Genomic DNA, 20,000 nt, shown 5'->3' with positions numbered 1-20,000 from the left:
AATTCGCAGAACTTAGCAAAATGCAGAATTGAATCAATTAAAAAAATACAAACGAAGATATGACAGTAAGTATCTAACGAACGGCAAATTGTGACAGAAAAGTATTTTCAGCTGAATGAATAGGATGGAGTGGATTTGAAGCTCCCATTTCATCTGTTTTGACATTGAGCTTTGAGAATCAAATTGAAAATATCAGTTTCATACAAAAATCACATATTATGTGTCTCAGAATAGAAATAGATACATGGTATATCGTGTGATAAGAGTAGGTATATAATGTAGTAATTATATAATCTGGTAACTACTTATAACTAATGACTCATAATATAGTTTGTATACAACCATAATCACAAACACTTGACATCTATATAAAACTAATCATGCAGAAGGGGGTTGCGAACGTGCGTAGTGTGTGCACTGGGGTCTAATGTGACAGAAGCCTAGCGATCCCTTCGGTGAACCAACATAAAACTTAAAACACATTACTGTATATTAGTAACATGTTCTGCCAGTGTTCAAAGTCGATCACTAGGCATCTGTCACCGTGAGGCCCAGCGATATAACTGATATGAGTACAACACGATATGTACCGCATATGTTGGCGGTGACGAGCAGCCCAGGTGACTCGGCGACGTTCGCAGCCCCTGGCACTCAGGGTCGGAGACAGTCGCATGCGAAGCGGGAAGGGCGACGGTGGGGCAACATGAACGGGGCTCACTGAGAGGATGGTGCGGCGGCACGGAGAACGTGTAGTACTTGGCCGTTTGGTTGTGTGCACGGAGCACCGAGCTGTGCGTCAGCGTCACCACCACCACCAGCACCGACGCCAGCGCGAGGGCGAAGAACGAAGCGGCGACGGCTGCCACCACGCGTCGTCTCCGCGCCTCCTTCCCGGAGTCCTCGGGCGGGATTTCAGGCTCAGGAGGCGGCGGCTGCGGCTCGGGAGACCTGCTGCGCACGCTAGGCCCCCGGCTGTTGGGCAGCTCGAGGGTGTGACGACGCGAACGGCGCGCCCGTTCGCATTCTGCAGCCGAGGAGTGATGACGACGCAGGCGGTGCGGTGCACCGGGAGCAACGCGACAAGAAGCAGAGCGCAGAGTGCGCACGGGCACCATCAAATCATCGCTCGCGGTGCGGGGCACTCGCCCCGAGTGTACCGAGCGGAAGGAATGATCGCGCGCAGAGCCACTCGGAAACGGGAGATCGACGGAAGCGCGGGAAGAATGTCTCGAGAAGCGATCGCGATCACGGTGATCCACGCGTACCGACATGGTGCGGGCGGAGCGCGCGGCGGCGGCCGCCCAAGTGACGCGAGTCCCTCCCCGCCTGGTCACGATGCCGCGCGGCGCGCACTTGTGTTTACACTCGTCCCCGATACTACAAAGAACGCTTACAAAATATTCCTCTACATGACGACGGAATCCAAAATGTATGCCGCCGATTCAGTATTTACCCGATTAAGGGTGTTTTCAAAGTTTGCCTAGTGCCTAACTCCGCTCGAAGCTTCGCACGAGCACTGAAGTTGTTAAATTTGCTCTCGAAAGGTCCTAAAGGTGATTATATTTGCAGTGCAAGCTGTTTGTATAATTCTTCGAAAACTAACAAGCAATATTTGACTGTTACGTGTAAGTCTAATAAGATTTTCTGTTACTCGATAGGTATTTGAATGTCTTAAAACTGAATACTAAAGCTTGTTTATTAAGGAATTTATTGCAAAAAGTGACAAAATATCCATTTAGAAACCATTTAATATCTACTTTCACTGCAAGTAGAGCTAAATAGAGCGAAGCGGCCTTTGTTATACCACGTCGTCAAGTTAAATTGTCTCGGAGGCGGGAAACGAAACAGATAGTGAAGTTGAGGACGCCACATCGACACTATTCAATACTGAATACACAGCGGCCTTTGCAGCATATGTCTACCGCTTAATATAGGGACTGTTACACGCTTATCTAATAAAGCTTAGACTATGTTAAACTTTTACTACCTAATTAAACAAAAAAATAAACTTCTATCTGTTTCATATTAAAACATGAAAAAATTACCTTACCTATACGTGGAAAGAAATCTGAATACATAAAATATAATTAAAAAAATGTATATATAACATAAATTAATAGAACTTCGAAACACAATTCATGTAAAAGTGATATTGGAAAGTGCCTATACATATATCTAAAAATTTGTACATATTTCAGTTTACCCATACATAGGTAGGTACAAGTTACTCGTAAAAAGAAATACTATGACAGGTATTTTGTTCCTTGGAAAGTACATTATAATGAACTGAAATATGCGAAAAAGAACGTGAATGATCGTGGGTCTACTTTATTTTTTGTCTGTCGAACCCTTTTGGGGACAGATTTATGTAAAAATGCCTCTCCTCGATAAATGTATCGTCTACCGTACCGGCAATTCAGAAAACAGCATTTCAATTCATGTATTTTTTCCCAAAAATCAATTTTCAATTATAAAACATGACGTCGTAAATATAATCGTAAATAACGATTTTAATTATAGCAAACTTATTTATAACCAATAAATTTCTAAATACCATAATTTTGTATCACCGATGTTTCCAATTTTACGGTAGTTATTATAAAAGATTTAAATAATCCTGTTTATATAAAAAAATAAAAATGGTAAGGGTTGAAAGTTTTCGTGCTCTGTGTCCACTGGTGAAAGGTATTCAATACATAAAACCTTCACAATAACAAAGACCACCGTCCCACATCTCGTGATAAGATAGGGAAGGCTTCAATTCAAAGCTTTCCCATTAACAATAAGAAATTCCTATTAATTGTGTCTCTAATTTATTTTTGTATACATTCCATATTAGTCCACAGTATTAAATATTTGAGTATTTGATCCGAAGCAGTTACCATACGCATCTGATACGAAGTGGGTACCAGGTTCGATTTCTGGCCAAACCTATACTATATTCATAAAAAATAATCTAAATGATGAAGTCAGATTATCTTCTAGGTGTTTTTGTTAATTCATTGGAATAATCACCCACTAGAATACTCCTAGTGTAGGGTTTTGCGTGTAGAACAGTAAGTACTGTACTTTTCACTACAAAATAAGTGTAAGTAAATTTGTAAATAATTTATATATTATTTCTTATAGTGACTAGCATATTTAATAATAGTCATTGATAAGTAAATTTCAATAAACAATTAAAATTCATTAAATAGTTTTTTCCTTAAGCCAGTCTCAAATACTTTGCTGCCACTGAGGAGATAGTTAGAAAACTGCTTAAGCATACATAGAATGTTACGGATATGTATCTTGTGAATACTGTAACTTTCAATACAGAACAATCCTGTTACAAGCTACAAAACAATGACGTTGCCGCAGTCGAACTGTAGAGTTGTAGCAAGTTGAATAATTCAATATTTATTATCTATCACTGTAGTTGGGTTAAAACTATAGATTTTGACGGAGAGGACTCTAGATGATAAAGCGAGTATAGAAAATAAAAGTGATGTATCTTGACACGGTATATAAATCGATCTTATATGTATATATCGCGGACTCATTTTTTAACACTTTATACCCCAAACGCTTAACATGTGTTGTTGGATTCGCCGTGCGAAATTTGAAATTTGAAAATTGCGAAAGTAACCATCCATATGCAGTCGGGTTTTTTGTTCTACATATAATAATGGATAGTTTTTAGATAAAATAGTAATTTCATCTTTTTCTTGTACATAAACTCTCAATTATAAGTTAAAAGCGGACACTAAAAGTTCATGTACAGTCTAACACATTGCAATAAAATTATCAAAATGGTCACATTATCTGTTGAAACAAATATAATTCTAGATTTAACTTAACTATAAATGTAAAACGTGTTTTTCAGAACATTATTGTTAACTAGAAGTATAATTATGACTTAGGTACGTTATTATTCAAACAAGCGGTTGTGACAGCTCGAACGAGCCCTTTTATAAATCCCATTGTAAATCCTTTCACTACCCCGTAATGAGTCGAATAATTGGATATTGCTTTCTTTGTTTGGATTTAATTTTGGTCGCATTTAACTACGTAATACGGAGCAGTTTTATATGGATATCTTATATAACAGTCTAGCAGTGACCGTGGCTTCGCCCGCGTTTTGAAAAAAACAACATGACATACATACGTGTAACTGAAAATTTGTACCTTCATTGGATTGACAGCTCAATCCAATGAAGGTACAACTTACAGGGTACAGGGGCTCACGCACAACAACTTTGCTAAAGATCATCACATGATCAATTGCATAGATTACGATTCTATAAAGGACATACAGACAAACATTCATTTTTGGTGTGTGGTTTGGCTGTGGTGTCTGAAGAAGACTATTATTTTGGTTTTAGTTCCAATTTATATTTACAAACATTGAACATGTGTCAGACAAATTCATTTCCTTTATGCAATATTTACAAGCAGAGTTTTTGTTTGCACGTTCGTGTTACAGAATATACATATGTACAAATGTACTATGTATATTATACATACGTTCAAACACACTGTAAATAATGGTATTATATTGTTTGTAGACATAAATGCATTAACAAAATCCCACAGTGTAAATTGGAACAAATAAATAATATAACAGGGTAATAGGAGGCTTACCCGTCGGTTTTGTACTTAGCTGAACAAACTGATCAACTTTTTAATGGAAGTAAAATAATAGAAAGGTATTTTCTAGACTTCTTCGTTTAATCTCGCGATGTTTAATCTGGCACTTTGAGAAAGATTTTATTCTAATAAACCCACTTAATTATTTCATTTCGACCTCGAAATATATAAAGAACCATTAAATATTCAATTAAAAGATTTGGAGACGCGACGAAAAACAACGAATTAAAAAAGAATTTTCTGTTGAATACTGAAATATTCATAATTAATGATTTTATTTTTCTATTTGAATGTTATCTTCATCCTACATCCTACTTTAGTAGTAAGAAGTTGGTAACTAACTACATGTCAGATTGTTTTAGGGTTACGTACCCAAAGGGTAAAAACGGAAGGGAAATTTATTTTGATTAATTTATAACATTGTTTTCTTACCTTACACATCATTAAATGCTTTATTAAGGTAGTTGGTTGCGAAATATACAGTTAACACTCCACGAATGCAGCAGGCGCAGCAGTGCGCAGAAAGACCACATGATGACCACAACCGCTCTGACAAGAGCGTAACGCTTGAGAAGAAAAATAATCCAAAGATCACGCCTGTACCCTTACCATGAGTTTTCACAACATCCCACAATTTATGTTACATTTACTCAATCCATTATTCTGTTCCGTTTGCTTCAGTAGACTGAGTAAACGTAACAATAAGTAATTGCTCAAGTCTTTTTGTCTGCCTCACATGTTCGCAAAAAAGAGAGACAAAACATAAAGCGCCATTTTGTAAATTTAGACATTTAATGTTACGTTACTGAGACTATAGTTCTGATACAATCCGCTAGGGGCACTGATTGGAAATTGTATGGGCAAATACTTAAACAAACACCAAAACAGTCATATTTGTCGAAACGTAAAAACTCATGGTAAGGGTACTGAGGAGGTAAGCAGGAATATTAAGGCGGCGGGCACCTGTTTGTAAACGGAAAGTGAATTTCAAAAGCTGAAGTCAATAAAATCACGCTCAAGGAATTCTATGTAATCTCAGCGAGGATTATTTGATAAAACCTTGCCTTTATGAGATTGTTGCCAATATTCAATTATGCAAATTTCGACCTCTATAATGTATATCGGCTCCTTCCGCGCGTAGATTAAAAATCCGTTTATTGGACCAAAAAAATATTTCAAGCCAATAATTGGGACAGTTATGAAGTGCTAAAACCCTTTTATAATAAACACGGTTATTCAGGTTATATACAAAATAGTAGGTAAGTATACATGTCTCCGTAAAATAAAGTAATATTTTGAAAAAGTATGTAATTGTCTTAAAGTAGAAACAGTAAGCTTTATGATAATTAAAATTGTACATCTGAATAATGGACCAATTCACTTCGCTGCAAAAAATGTCATGGCAATGTTGTATTTTAAAAATTATCTGTGCAATATGAGGGTAAAGTAATGTAGTTTTCCATATTGTAATAGTATCTACTATTCCCCCGTTTTGTGCACATACGTTTGTAAACTTTTTGCATTATATTGAAGTATGTTTTTTTTTTTATATTATTTCCTTTTTTATAATATAGGAGTAGTAGATAAGCATGCAGTCCACCTGGTGGTAAGTGGCTACTGCGCCCATGGACATCTATAATCAACCCTAGATAGGATTAGACATTCCTACCTGAGGTCGGCCACAGATACGCAGCTACCCCTGAGGACTAAGCTGGAACGCCTCGGAAAAGTATGTCTCCCTTACCACACCCTTAAAACCAGAAAATAGCAGCGCCTATCACTGCTGTTATGAGGTATGTAAAATATTAATAGAAATAACAGTAATTTTAAGACTATTTAGGATTAGTCTTCTAACATTAAATCAATTTTTCAATTAGAAACATGATAAACACTTACCCATAAAGCTTTTAACACTTTAGGTATGTATTTTAACATTTATTTTACAAAAAAAAAAAAACATAAATCATCCATAAATTAGTAAAGATTACTCACTCCTAACAAGAAAATGTACCCAGTTTTGAGAATTGAAATAGTTGCGTAAAAAAGTTTTGCCACGTCTCCGTGCTAAAATGTCCCTAAAATATTTATTTATTTATTATGTAAATTTCGCAGTATTAGTTATTTATTCGTAAATTTTCTCTAAAAATGTTTTTATTTGTCAATAATTCAAAAAAAAAATTACTAATAAGCCGTGTGTGGGTTTATTCAATTTCAAGGCGGCGAAGTATCATTACTAATCTATGAAATCATCATACATCTTTAGGAATTTAACAACGCCCTGTGAACTCCCGAATAATGTAAGGCACTAAAGTAAAAATGTTTATTTAAAGCGTACGAGTATATAAATAAATGTGATTATACATACTGCGTACGTAGCACATAAAATTACGAGTAAAAGCCGGTATGTTTATCTAAACGTGATGTAATGTAGCTCTTCAAAGACCCTGAGTGCTGTTTCGGGGGCGAGTTATTCCAGTAATATAAAGAAATACGTAAATTAACAAGTAGCATAATCATACTGCCTATAGATTTCAATGTGCAAAGTTAAGCGATTTGCGGTTCAGTCGGTCGGACATTGTATGGGTAACCGTTCGTGGCACAGGTCCCATCGAAAATGATAAACCTCTGGTACTATCTGTAGTTATTTTTAGTGGCAAAACTGACGGTTCTAGTAGTTATAATTAGATAGCAGTCGTTAAACCTTGTCGAAGACCTTATGGGCGGTTTTAACACACCCCGTAAAACCCGTAACCCGTGTTGGTGGAAGACCAACACCCAATCTAACGTGAATCATGTTTGTATTTCAGTAGCACATAGTGTTTGACAATTAACTTATATATTTCGTGACCAACTTAGTTACCCGGATCAACGCATCTGTGCTTAGTTTCACGTAGAAACTGTTGTATGCGCAGTCGATCACAGAAGTTCATAGGCGGCAGTGACCGATGACCATCAGGTGGATTGCAATCTAGTTTACCACTTTACTACATCTTTTTAAAAATATTGTACTTGAGCTTTTCGTTACAAAAATAAGTATGCACGACGGCAAACAATGTTATTGCATGGAGTTCTAATGACTTCGTTGTCTATTTTATCTGATATGTCATTTAAATATGTTTTATTTTTATCTTGTGACAATTTACGCCCTGCTTTGCATTATTATCTACCTCCATGAATCTGACCATAATGATGACCCTTTAATGCATTTTAATATATTTCTATGTAGTTATAGTAGTAAGTGAAGGTTTGTGTTATTAGGATTTTTGTGAATCTATAACTATGTAGTTGGGCTGTACAATTTAACCGGCCAAGCCGGCTAAAAAAGTTAGCTAAATTAATTAGCTAGCTAACCGATAGGCTTAGCTAATTTAACCGGTTAACTTAATTAGCTCAGCTAATTAGCCAACGGCTAACCGGCTAATTTTTTTTCAGCTATTCACTGATTCTTTACTTACAGTCAGGTTCAAAAAATAATAATAATGATTTTTTATGACAAAAATAACGTAAATAACGAAAGTAATTTATTTAATTAATTAACACTTAACAATATTTTGTTCATGAAAATGGCTCTTAAATTAATTATTGAATTTTTTTTCCGTAATACTTCTATTTTGATAAAGAAAAATCAATAAATTAGCATTTTCGGGTAGTAAACAGTTGCGTTTTGAGCTAATAATGTTTCCAGCTGTCGAAAAAGCCCTTTCAGAGGGTGTACTTGATGCTGGGACACCTAAGTATCTTCTCGCCAGCCTAGCCAGTTTAGGAAACTTATGGCGTTTTGAGTGCCACCAATGAAGAGGGTTGTCACCAAGCGGAATATTTGGCTCCATTTTGAAGCTATTAATTTCTCTTTCATTTTCATTATCTAGATAATTTGGATTATCACTTTCAAAGCTTGCCATTCTCTCAAAGCTTCGAGATAAGGCTTCACAATTAAAGAGATAATTCAAATCTTTCTCTCTCTTATTTTTAGTGATAGCTGCTGGTGTCTCTTTGACATTTTCTTTGGCCATAATTTCCAAAATTTTTTCTTGGACTGACTCTCGAAATTCTCGAGTTTCATCAGCCATATTTTTATATCTGCAATATATTAAAACATAAATGAATTTGATAATCAAATTTTTTTAAATAATTTCGTTATTAGCGAATAAATGTATCGTGTAAAAAACTATACCTAGGATCCAAAAAACAGGCTAATGCAGGTACGGAATCATAATCTTCCCCCAAAAACCGAGCTTCTAGTTCTTCGCGAAATACTTCTTTAAGTGATTGAATTTTCGGAGGGTCATCTGAATCATCAAGCACCAAGAACTTATCTATTATTGAATGAATAAGTGGCCGTACCATTCCAATAGTTGATTCCGTTTGACTAGACATTATTTTCGTTGCTACTTCAAACGGTTTCAATATTCGGACCAAATCTTTTAAATAATCCCATTCTAAATTACTTAACAGCAATTTTTTACACATTACTGTAGTTGTAAATTCAAGATTCAGTAACACACTTTCAACTGCTTGTCTTTGTTCCAATAGCCGTTCAATCATATTGTAAGCGGAATTCCAACGAGTTACACAGTAGCTAATCAAAGAATGGTCAGGTAAATTATGTAATTTCTGGGCATCTTTAAGAGCGTTTGTTGCTTTATATGAATGTTTAAAGTGACCAACGATAGCAGAAAGTTTTTGAAGATGTTTTTGAAAATGATCTTCATTAAAAGCTTTTTCTATAACAAGCTGTAACGAATGACAAACGCAACGAACACTTTGACCGATGTTGATGTCAGCAGTAGAGCTTTTCCGCATTGCAGCCACCATATTTCGTGCATTATCATGGACCACAGCAATTGTTTTATCTGCTAAATTCCACCCTGATAAAGCATTGCATAAATGATCGTAAATATTTGCTGCCGAGTGACTTTCAGTCATTTCCAAGGTGTTCAAAGTTACAGAGTATAAATTCCATAACTCATCTATAGCATGTACTGTAATTGTAATGTATGAAACTGCAGAACGAGATGTCCAAGCGTCCGTTGTAATCGACACATCATAAAAATTACGAAGAGTTTCCAGTATGTCTTTACGCACTGATTGGTACAAGATTTCTAAGCGATCTTTTATGACTGTTTTGCTCGTGATCACATATTCAGGACTGAGAGCTTTAACGAATTGTATAAATCCTGAACCTTCGGCGTGTGATAACGGTAACATATCTATTGCTATGTATTTTACAAGTGACATAGTGATTGCTTCAGCCTTAGGATTCTAAAAGAACAGAAACATTTTATAAATTATATAAAAATTAAAAAAAAAATTAAGTTTCAGAAAATTTCAGTTATCAGAAAATTGAAAAAATAAAAATGAAACTCATACTTTACGACTGTAATATTCTTTTGTTAAACGCCTTTTCTTTGGTGTTGTTGTATCTGAGTTTGATTCCTCATCCAAGCTAGAATTTAATTAAAAATTAATTTATTATTTTGATATATCGCGTGTCAAATGCCAAAAAGGCGTATAAAACCCTATCTAACTGCTGTAATACGCCCTTTTGGCATTAGGCACGCGATATCAATATAAATTTATAAATATAAAAAAAAATATATTCGGTTTTCAAAAAAATAATGAATTTTATTAAATACAATAATTCCTTATAGAAGAGAAAGATGATACTTACAGTGATTCAGATTCTGTATCTTCACATAATAATTGCACTTTGTCATTATGCTTATGTTTTAAATGATATCGCAATGATGCTGTTGTTTTTTTTATATTGTACTCAACAGGACAATATTTACATCTAGCAATACCACTAATAACTATTGTTTATTGTGTAGTTGAATTGTGATTTTCAGTTGTATGAGAAATATCAAAAATATGAAATTTATGTCACATTTTTTTTTTTTTTATATTTAACCTAACGATAAGGCAGACGGGCTACCTGATGGAAAGCAGTCACCGTCGCCTATGGACATTTGCAACACCAGAGGAGTCGCCAATGCATCGCCGGCTTTGGAATATCACATATGATAACTACTAGAAAATTATAACAGCGCACCAAAAAACATCGGCTAAAAAACGAACTACTGTACAAATTAACGTCACCATTTAAAAAAATCAAAAAACGCGCGCAATTTAAATCTTGTATTAAAACAAATTTTATGGTAATAATTTGCTGTAGTATTTATCAAAGACTATCATTTTCAATTATATTATTTTCTAAAAACTATTATTTATACTCACATAATTATTTTTAGTAAACATAATTATTTAAATATAAAATATTAAATAAGTAAATTTCGCGACAAAATATTAAATAAGTAAATTTCGCGACTATCGTTTCTTTAAACAAAAAAAAGAGCCTTAATATTATTTTTTCAACCTTTCTATAGAAAAGGAATCAGTGAATAGCTGAAAAAAAAATTAGCCGGTTAGCCCGTTAGCCGTTAGCTAATTAGCTGAGCTAATTAAGTTAACCGGTTAAATTAGCTAAGCCTATCGGTTAGCTAGCTAATTAATTTAGCTAACTTTTTTAGCCGGCTTGGCCGGTTAAATTGTACAGCCCTACTATGTAGTGAAAAATTATCCTATTGAGAAGTGGAGAGGATAAATTACGTGAAATATAATTACTTATAGTATTCAATTGTTCGAGGCCCAATCGCTACGTCTATTTATGTACCGAATGAAGCCAATGTTTACCATCTCTGATTAGATCCTTAATTCAATACGAGAAACGTATTGAATTCTACTTCTATTATTGCTGATTAAAGGTTTGTAAACCACTAGACCTGAATAGGAGCATGTGGATAAGGTGCCCGAATCTATGGTTAAACCAACCAAAATAAAAAACTTTACTTATCCTGAACTGAAATTTAATTAAGGAGATAACCGCTGAATGAAAGTTGGGCTCCTGTGCTAAGGGTATCTGAGATCAACAAACGGTATATTTAATTTATTTGTGTTTTCTTTAATTCACTCCAATATACTTGGCGCTAGCCCGATTCGTACCTATTTATCTCATTTATGTTATTTGCTCTGTCAAAATTATGAGAACATAACTTTACATAGTGATTATAGAAATAATCACTATGTAAAGTACTCTGCCATCTAATGATATTTTACTAGCTGACCCGGCAAACTTTGTACCGCCTCAAAATCTATTTATCAAATATATTTCATATTATTATAAAATATAGCCTATGTTACTGGTGGATCATGTAGCTTTCGAATAGTGAAATAATTTTTAAAATCGGTCGAGTAGTTTTTGAGCCAATTCATTACAATCAAACAAACAAACAAAGTTTTCCTGTTTATAATATTAGTATAGATAAAATTCAGTCGGGTACATTTTGAGGTTCTAGAAAAAACAGCCCTTTAAAAGTAGAATAGGCAGACGGACAAACCTCGCAGACATAGCAATAGAGTTAATATTAGATACAGCATCACATAACAGAAGACAACGGAAACACAAGTCATAAATATGTAGGTGGCATAATTTATTAGACAAACCAATAAAAATCTAATTAGCTACAGTGGCAATTACTTATTAATTTACTAAGAAAACGCTTAAATATTCAGCACATCATTTTAGCGAGAAACTTGGAAAAATTCGCACGATCTCCTTCAATACGTTATTAATGAGCAATGAAATATTTATTTGAATATAATGGTAGACTTAATAAGACTGCTTTCTGCTAATCTTTGAATATACAAGACAGATTTTTGCTTAAGGTACGTTTTTAGAATTTTGATCGATTTTAAGGTGAGTAACAACTCTACACAAATGAGTCATGAAAAAAGGCTATACAAATACTACCGAACATTTCAATTATTATTTACACCTTAATTAAACATTTATGCTATGTCATAATATTTGGATCAAATACAGGTTTTATACACCGTGTTGAAGGGTAGAGTCCGCGCCAAACTGCTCGTCCGCTCTAAAGTTGTTGCGTACTACAAAAATATACTCCGTAGCAACGTAAGGACACACTAACGCAGCTATGTACCCGTGGGCGAGAGCGGGCAGCGGACGAGTGCCAGGGGGGTCCCACCCTGTCTTTGTCCTGCTAATATCTACAATTTGCTGTTGCGTCGCGACTCGTTTATATATTCAGAGTGGACTAGCCGTTTATATCCCACGGTAACTTTTTGTATTCTTCGGCGGCGCACATGCACGTTTCGTTAACACACGGTTGCAACGTTACAACGCGTGACTGTTTCGCAACGTGGGGAAACGCGTCTGTATCGCAGTCTCTTTGAGATTAAATGGCTACTGAATCACTACAAAAGTCACCGTGGGCGACCTACCTCAGAAAAATATTGTTTCTGCGTCATTAGAATTAAAGAGTAGGTAGCAACGAGGGAGGATAGACCTGAAATGATTTCAAAAGCAGAAAATTATTTCAGAACCAGATTATTATTTTAAAAAGGAAATGAAATTATTTATTTCCAGAATATGTTAATTGCATGCTGTAATGCTAATGATAATGTAATCGATGTATAGGTAATATGTATGTGTGTGGTGTATGTATTTTATGTGTATTATCACACGCCTTTAATCAGAACATAATGACGCTATACGTTATAAAAAACAGAAGTGAGTTCTACCGTCTTTAAAAGCTTAAGGTAAAACGAAATAAAACCATACAAAAAGTAAAGCTAATGCCATTATACTTCCCAACGCCATTACGTTAGTAGGAACTTATTTATCTGTAGTTAGGGAGCTTTGAAAAATTCCACACCAGAGGGAGTTGTTTACAGCAAATAGAAAACAAACAAAATACATTATTTGAGCCATTAGGTCAAAAGAACAAAGGGAGCTTAAGAGCTTTTAGGGTTTCACGCGAAAAATAACATTTTTGATCCGCCGATCGAACATATCTTTCAATCACTTTTAGCTAGGGTAGGTGGTTGAAGTACAAATGTCTCGCGTGGTAATATTTAAGCGCCATATTGTAACAGAATATCGTGTGGTAAGGGAGAAATACTTATTCGAGGCATTCCAGCTTAGTGTTCAAGTGTAGCGGCGCCTTTGTGGGAAACCTCAGGTAAGAATTTTGCCTTGTCTCGGGTTGATTACAAATGTCCATGGGTGGTTGTAGCGACTTACCATCAGGTGGACTGCAAGCTCGTCAAAAATGTGGGGCATCACCACCTCGCGTTTTTCTACCTAACAAAGCAGTTCAGCGCTGCTGTGAAAAGCTGCTGTCCGCTTTGAAGAACGTGGCAAGAGAGAAATAGTAGGCGTTTTAACTTAGTCCTCAGGGATCACAACAAATCTGTGGCCGACCTCAGGTAGCACTCTAATCATATCTGAGATACAAGTGAAATGCATGCTCATATGCTATTTCTGTAAGCTAATAACTAAAAGCTTCATAATAACGTGAATTAATATTGTATTGTACTTCACATAGGGTCAAAGAAAAATCTTATTTGTACAGAACCAACACACAAATTACTCTGTTCAAAGTTTTTAGGATAGTTTTCGATTAGGATGAACGTCAGTTTCCTTTTAAGCAAACTGGCAACTTTAAGATTCTTTGGAAAGTTCTCGTTTACTCTCATTCCACCTATTATAAATTTCGAACTTATATATGGTGTTTGCTTTAAGTTCAAAGCTTTATTTGCTTCAAGTTTTCGCTAACATTCAATGTTAACGTCTCACACATTCTCATTATATAAACTCTCTTGATTACTTATATTCAAATCTTGATTACTCATACTTATTATTCAAATATATTTTTTTATTATCACGTTCTGGCTCATTCTGATTTACGTATTGTGACATTTATGAAGGCAATGTTTAATTATGTATTGAAATTGCTTTATTTAGATAAATAAATTAATAACGGTTTTAATTCCCATTACTCCACATTAGGGTTTCTTGTATCACTTTGCCAACAATACATACAATACGAATACATTAAAATTCACCCGGGGAAAGAGATATTTAAATTATTTATTTAAGCGTCTGCCTGGTAACCACAATATTGAGTAAAAGATAAACTAACTAATATTTTCTGACTTATTATTGTGTCGTTATCGTCATCGTAAATTCAATACATTATGGCCTCGTGACACGCATCTCCTTTCAGAGTCAGAGGGATCTTTCAGCCATAGTCCACCGCGCTGGCTACATACAAATTGGTAGACCTTTAAGAACTTTGTTAAAGATCTCTTAGAGGTGCATGTTTTAACGACGTTTTCCTTCACTGTTTGCAAGTGATAGTAAATTCATAATACGTATATATGTACATAACTCAGATGTACGTGTCTAGTTTTCAAACCTAAGAGGGCAAGTTTGTTACAATTTTGTAACTAGGCAATCACTGTTTTTATCGAAACAGACGAAGACACAGACAAAATGACTCGCATACCAATGACTACTGTTTCACAAATAATAAAGGTAACCCTAACACACTTACGAGTAAACTCATTTTATAAAAATGAGTTCGTTATGAGGTGGGGTGAGATATTGTAGCACTCAGAGCCCGACAACCAGCACTTTCGAAACAAATCGATGTTTACTCGTAAACAGGGACCCGTTGTACCCTGGAGTCTCACAATAAACGATCAAATAGGTGATGGACGAACGTTAAAGTAAGCAATACGGTGTTAATCATAATTTTTACAAGTTTTGTATTGTGGTTACCAGGTAGACGCTTAAATAAACATTTCAAATATCTCTTTCCCCGGGTGAGTTTTAATGTATTCGTATTGTATGCATTGTTGGCAAAATGATACAAGAATCCCTAATGTGGAGTAATGGGAACTAAATCCGTTATTAATTTATTTATCTTTATAAAGCAATTTCAATACATAATTAAACATTGCCTTATAAATGTCACAATACGTAAATCAGAATAAGCCAGAACGGGATAATAAAAAATGTATTTAAATAATAATAAAAGTAAGCACAAGTAAGTTACAAGTTTTGTAAAAATTATATTAACTTATTTGTTTTTATGTATGTGAGGGTCAAATCATACAATTGAATTTTAAATCAGTCAACCTCAACCCATTGAGCTCAAACTTTTCATACATGTTTGGTTTGACAATGCATAATGTCATGTAATGTCGATAACACGTAAGTGACGTCATTTTAAATTTAATATCGCGGACGCCCCAATATGGCGCGCAAATTTTCAACTAATATATTTTTAAGCCATAACTGGACAAAAATTGATATATTTCGCCAAATAATATTAAAAGCTAATATTAAAAGTCCTGAGTCTACATGAACTCTTAATACTATTTGTTATTTTTCTTTGTGTATTCATAAATAAATTAATAAGAGCCTTAATACATTTCTGTAGATAATAACAGAACTTATTGGCACCGTTTAATATTTACACAGTAATTTCACAAATAGTCATTCACATCGTTCATTTTCTTACATAATTCCCACATATAATTACTTAGACAATAACCCGATAAGGTGCATAATAAAGCGGCCTCATGAATTAATTGTGAGGCATCACATTCAGTAAGATACTCTATTACTGGGACAATCTAACCTCACTCATTAACAAGGAGTGGTTTAGATTTCAGGTAACGACACGTTACGTCGTATTCTGATGATATATGTAGAGCAATCTACTATCTCTGACCCATTACACTGATAATACTATACGCTAGGATACATGTAGAACCCATTGTGTTATTGTACATATGTATATTATGCTTTATTACCAAAGAGCCTAGCTTTAACCGGGGAGTTGGAGTTTCGAATTCCAGAATCTGATTTTTCTACGTGGTGTGCATATTCAAAGTTAATTATCACTATGTACGATACGATATAAAGTAATTATTATCAATGCGATATAACCGAAACACGAAATATTTAAAAATAATTTTCTGGAAACTCAGCTATATATCAAAACTAAAACTGAGTGAATAATGTAGAACAGGTGATGTAAATTGTCAATTGCTATGTCCTGTATATAAAAAATGTTCTCAAAGGTGAAGAAGTCTACCAAATCGCATTTGGCCAGAGCGATGGATTGTGGCTTAATCCGTCTACGAGGAGACCCGGGCCCAGAAGTAGGACCAATAATGGGTTGTTGATGATATTCAAGTTTATTTTATAAACAGTATTATAGAAACAGTCAATCCAAGGAATGAAAATTAAAAGAAAAACATCGTTTATAATTCCATCGTACCGCTCGTGAAACGCTGACAGCGCGAGCCTACCGGCGACATTTTCGTTTAATTTAACCTCATATAAAATGTGCGTAATTTAATGTATTAAATCTGTTTTCATTTTACCACAGGTGCTTTTACCTGACTGCAGAGGGTAATGTTTTTCGAGCGTATAGATGTATGTATGTGTTAAAATTTTGTATGTATGTATGTATGTATGTATGTCACATTCTTTGAAACGCATTACCGCCCAAACGGCTCAACAGATTTTAATATAAAATGAGATGTCATGGATTCGTATTTTTAAACATTCCCTTTTTTATAATATAAAAAGGCTTCCTCTACACTCACAGCCTAGGATATACACCCAGAGACAGATATCGAAATTCATCATTGAGATATCCGTCGGGCCGGGAATCGAACTTGCACCCTCTGCGCGTCAGAACGTTATGGTAACCACACCATCACGCAGGTGATTGTTATAATAATCGCTAGTAACGTTACGATTCATTGAAGTATCTGAGCTCGTCGGATCGAGATTGTAACCTGAGTGTTGTAATTTCGCAAAGTTAAGTACAAGGTACAAACAAAGTTAAAACCCTTTCTAGAGGAACTTAAATGGATGGTTGTAAAGACTTTGATTATATTTTAAGCGACTAAACAAATTTAAGTTTACTGTCGTGGAACATTTTTATTTAAAGAAGCATCTAAGATTACTCCAAATTCTACTGCACATAGCATATTTACTTTTACTACTTCAACTAATGATGAATGATTATTTATATTCAACTATTTAGTAAATTTTGGTGAGTTATATACTATTTACTAACAACCAACCAACCATAACAGCTTCACGACCTAAAACAGTAAAGAATCGAAAGGAAAAATGATTTTCACTTCCAAAAATACATTCATCGAACATAGAATCCTCGTGTTTCAAAGTCCGTAAAAATCGGACCGTATGTCACATATACAGTATTGTATATGTGAGAGCTATCAATCACATATTGGTTGTTATAATGTTACATCATACTCCTGAATATCTGTCACTCCCATCAACATTCTTCTTATATCCGTTACAAAAAAATACTACTTTTAACACATTCAATAGATGTCTATAGACGTGCCGCAGATATGTTATCGACTAGTGCCGGTCGGTACGAGAAAGGAAATAACTGACGGATGTGTTCTTGAGCTGCCGACGGTAAACTACGATAAAACAAACAATGGACTTATGTCGTCGTCAACGTTCTTTTGTGCCACTGCTGGGCACGGGTCTTCTCTCAAAGCGAGAGGAGTTTGAGCCTAGTACGAATTGGTAAACTTCACACACCTTTTAAGACTTTTTTTTTGAGAAGTTTTAGGCGTGTTGGTTTTCTCACGATGTTTTCCTTCACTGTAATAATAAGAGATAATTAATTTCTCACACAGATAATTTAAAAAATCTGGGATATCAACCTTAAATCCCCCGACTAAACGGTCGATTTTCAACCAGTAAATTACAACTGTCTGGATTTATAAGACACGATGCAAATAAAATAAGTAAGTTTAGATGACTTAATATTTTTTTATGCAGCATCTTTTTGCAAAATAGGAGTAGAAGTCAGAGCAGAATTTATATAATATGGTTAGAATACAATCAAGAAAAAAAAATCCACAAAAGAAAGGACACAAAGGAAACATTTTTATATATGCTTTTAAACCTATATCATTCCCAACGCTGGGCATGAGTGTCGACGTAGACTGAAAAGGTAGTAAGGCCACGGACCTAAGTTGATAGATGTCACATACCTTTTAGACCATTTCGTAAATCTCCCAGTTTTATATTTTGTAAAAGTAGTGCAATTACCGAACGACGTTTCGTACCGGTCTTTGATCTTAAAGGTCTTGATATTAATGTACGTTTTTACTGCTAAAAAGTTTTACTTGTACCGAAATCAACTCAAATTCGAGTATAACGAATGGGTAGAAAAAGGTAAATGGCTAACCAGGTCTACAGCTACAGATTACGTCAATTGGCCAAGTGCAAGTCGAACTTATACATGGAGGGTTCCGTACCCCCAACATTTTCATATTTTATTTAGTCTTAGTATTTAATTATAACAGCCGTTGAAGTAAATGCATTGTGGAATTTTAAACTGTCTTCCTATTACGGTTCCATAGATATAGCGAAAATCCTCGAAAAATAGCAGTTTCTTGTATGGCGACTCCTATTTACTATCAACATTTATTTTTAGTATTTTTTGTTGTAGCGGCTCCCCTTATAAAAATTTACACTATAAAAATTTCAAGTGTCTATCTGACGGACAGACAGCGGAGTCTTAGTAATAGGATTCCATTTTTACCCATTGGGTACGGAACCCTATTAATGAAAAAGTACTCTACTAATTTTTACTACTACATTTCGGTTCGAGATACTTATTGCTATGAATAAATAGGTATTTATCTAAGTTAGTACGAGCCATTATCGCCGGCAAACCACTAAACACTAACCCCTCTTAATGTAAATTGAATCTCGATCGGCCCCATTAAAACGCGCTGACTACATCCAATGTCTTCCTTATGGTTAACCTCGATAAACACGCTTAGCAACAGAAATATTACCATCTTAAATTCAGTGGTAAAAGGAATTGTTTTTACAATTTTGTTTTTTTTCTTACAGAGGTATTGCCTATATTTAAAAAAATATGAGAATACATACTATCTTTTGATGTGTAGTCATTATAACTTATGCGTATCTGTAATCGGCGTATTTTTTTTAAACGTAGGAATAGGAGACACAGATAGGATTGTATATTCCTACCTACGGTCGGTTACAGATGCGCCGCTAACTCTGAGGACTAAGCTGGAACGCCTCGGAAAAGTCTGTCTCCCTTACCACACCCTTCAAACTAGAAAACAGCAACGCTTATCACTGCTGTTTTTAGGCAGATATAGGTATGGCGGTGGTGCCGCCGCAGTCCAACATCGCTCCGGCGACATCCATCGATCCAGATCGAATCATAATATTGGTTCTTTCAGATGGAGGTATTTTTGCTAGATTCCTTGATATGAATCATTCTATAGAGTTGCCTTTTCTTCGCTGTGAGTTTGATTTTGATGTCAAGATTAAGTAAAAGTAGAAAGTTGTAGTACTAAGTCTTCCTAAGCTGCACGGTACACTGAACTTTTGTAAAAGTTCTGATTGAAGATATTTACCAAGAAATGTGGCGTGTTCACACACTACTTTAATG

At 35.0% G+C, this 20,000-nt stretch overlaps 1 protein-coding gene and 1 long non-coding RNA gene across 5 annotated transcripts in view; both read right to left on the bottom strand.

The window, feature by feature from the left end:
* The window catches only part of LOC140750367 (uncharacterized), a 143,079-nt gene that overhangs the window by 46,430 nt on the left and 76,649 nt on the right, over window positions 1–20,000 (bottom strand). Inside the window, exon 1 of one of the 4 annotated variants that reach the window (XM_073083847.1) lies at window positions 757–1,291. The exons of 2 other annotated variants lie outside the window; for them this stretch is intronic. In XM_073083847.1, the coding sequence (XP_072939948.1) occupies window positions 757–1,271 (515 nt within the window). In that variant the 5' untranslated portion in view covers window positions 1,272–1,291. Of the gene's footprint in view, window positions 1–718; window positions 1,292–20,000 lie in introns of those variants that run through there. One more of the 4 variants, XM_073083850.1, reaches the window with a different exon arrangement.
* On the bottom strand, window positions 7,912–10,240 carry LOC140750427 (uncharacterized). Its single transcript, XR_012103208.1, has 2 exons — window positions 10,000–10,240; window positions 7,912–9,891 (listed from the first exon to the last, which is right to left on the bottom strand). It is a non-coding gene; the product is annotated as an uncharacterized LOC140750427 (long non-coding RNA).

Source organism: Epargyreus clarus, unplaced genomic scaffold, assembly GCF_041222505.1.
Source record: "Epargyreus clarus isolate Ecla_fem2 unplaced genomic scaffold, WU_Ecla_fem_2.2 ptg000019l, whole genome shotgun sequence".
In the NCBI taxonomy this organism is placed as follows: Eukaryota; Metazoa; Arthropoda; class Insecta; order Lepidoptera; family Hesperiidae; genus Epargyreus; species Epargyreus clarus.
The sequence above is the reverse complement of the archived record's forward strand: the minus strand, read 5'-3'. Positions and strand labels throughout refer to the sequence as shown.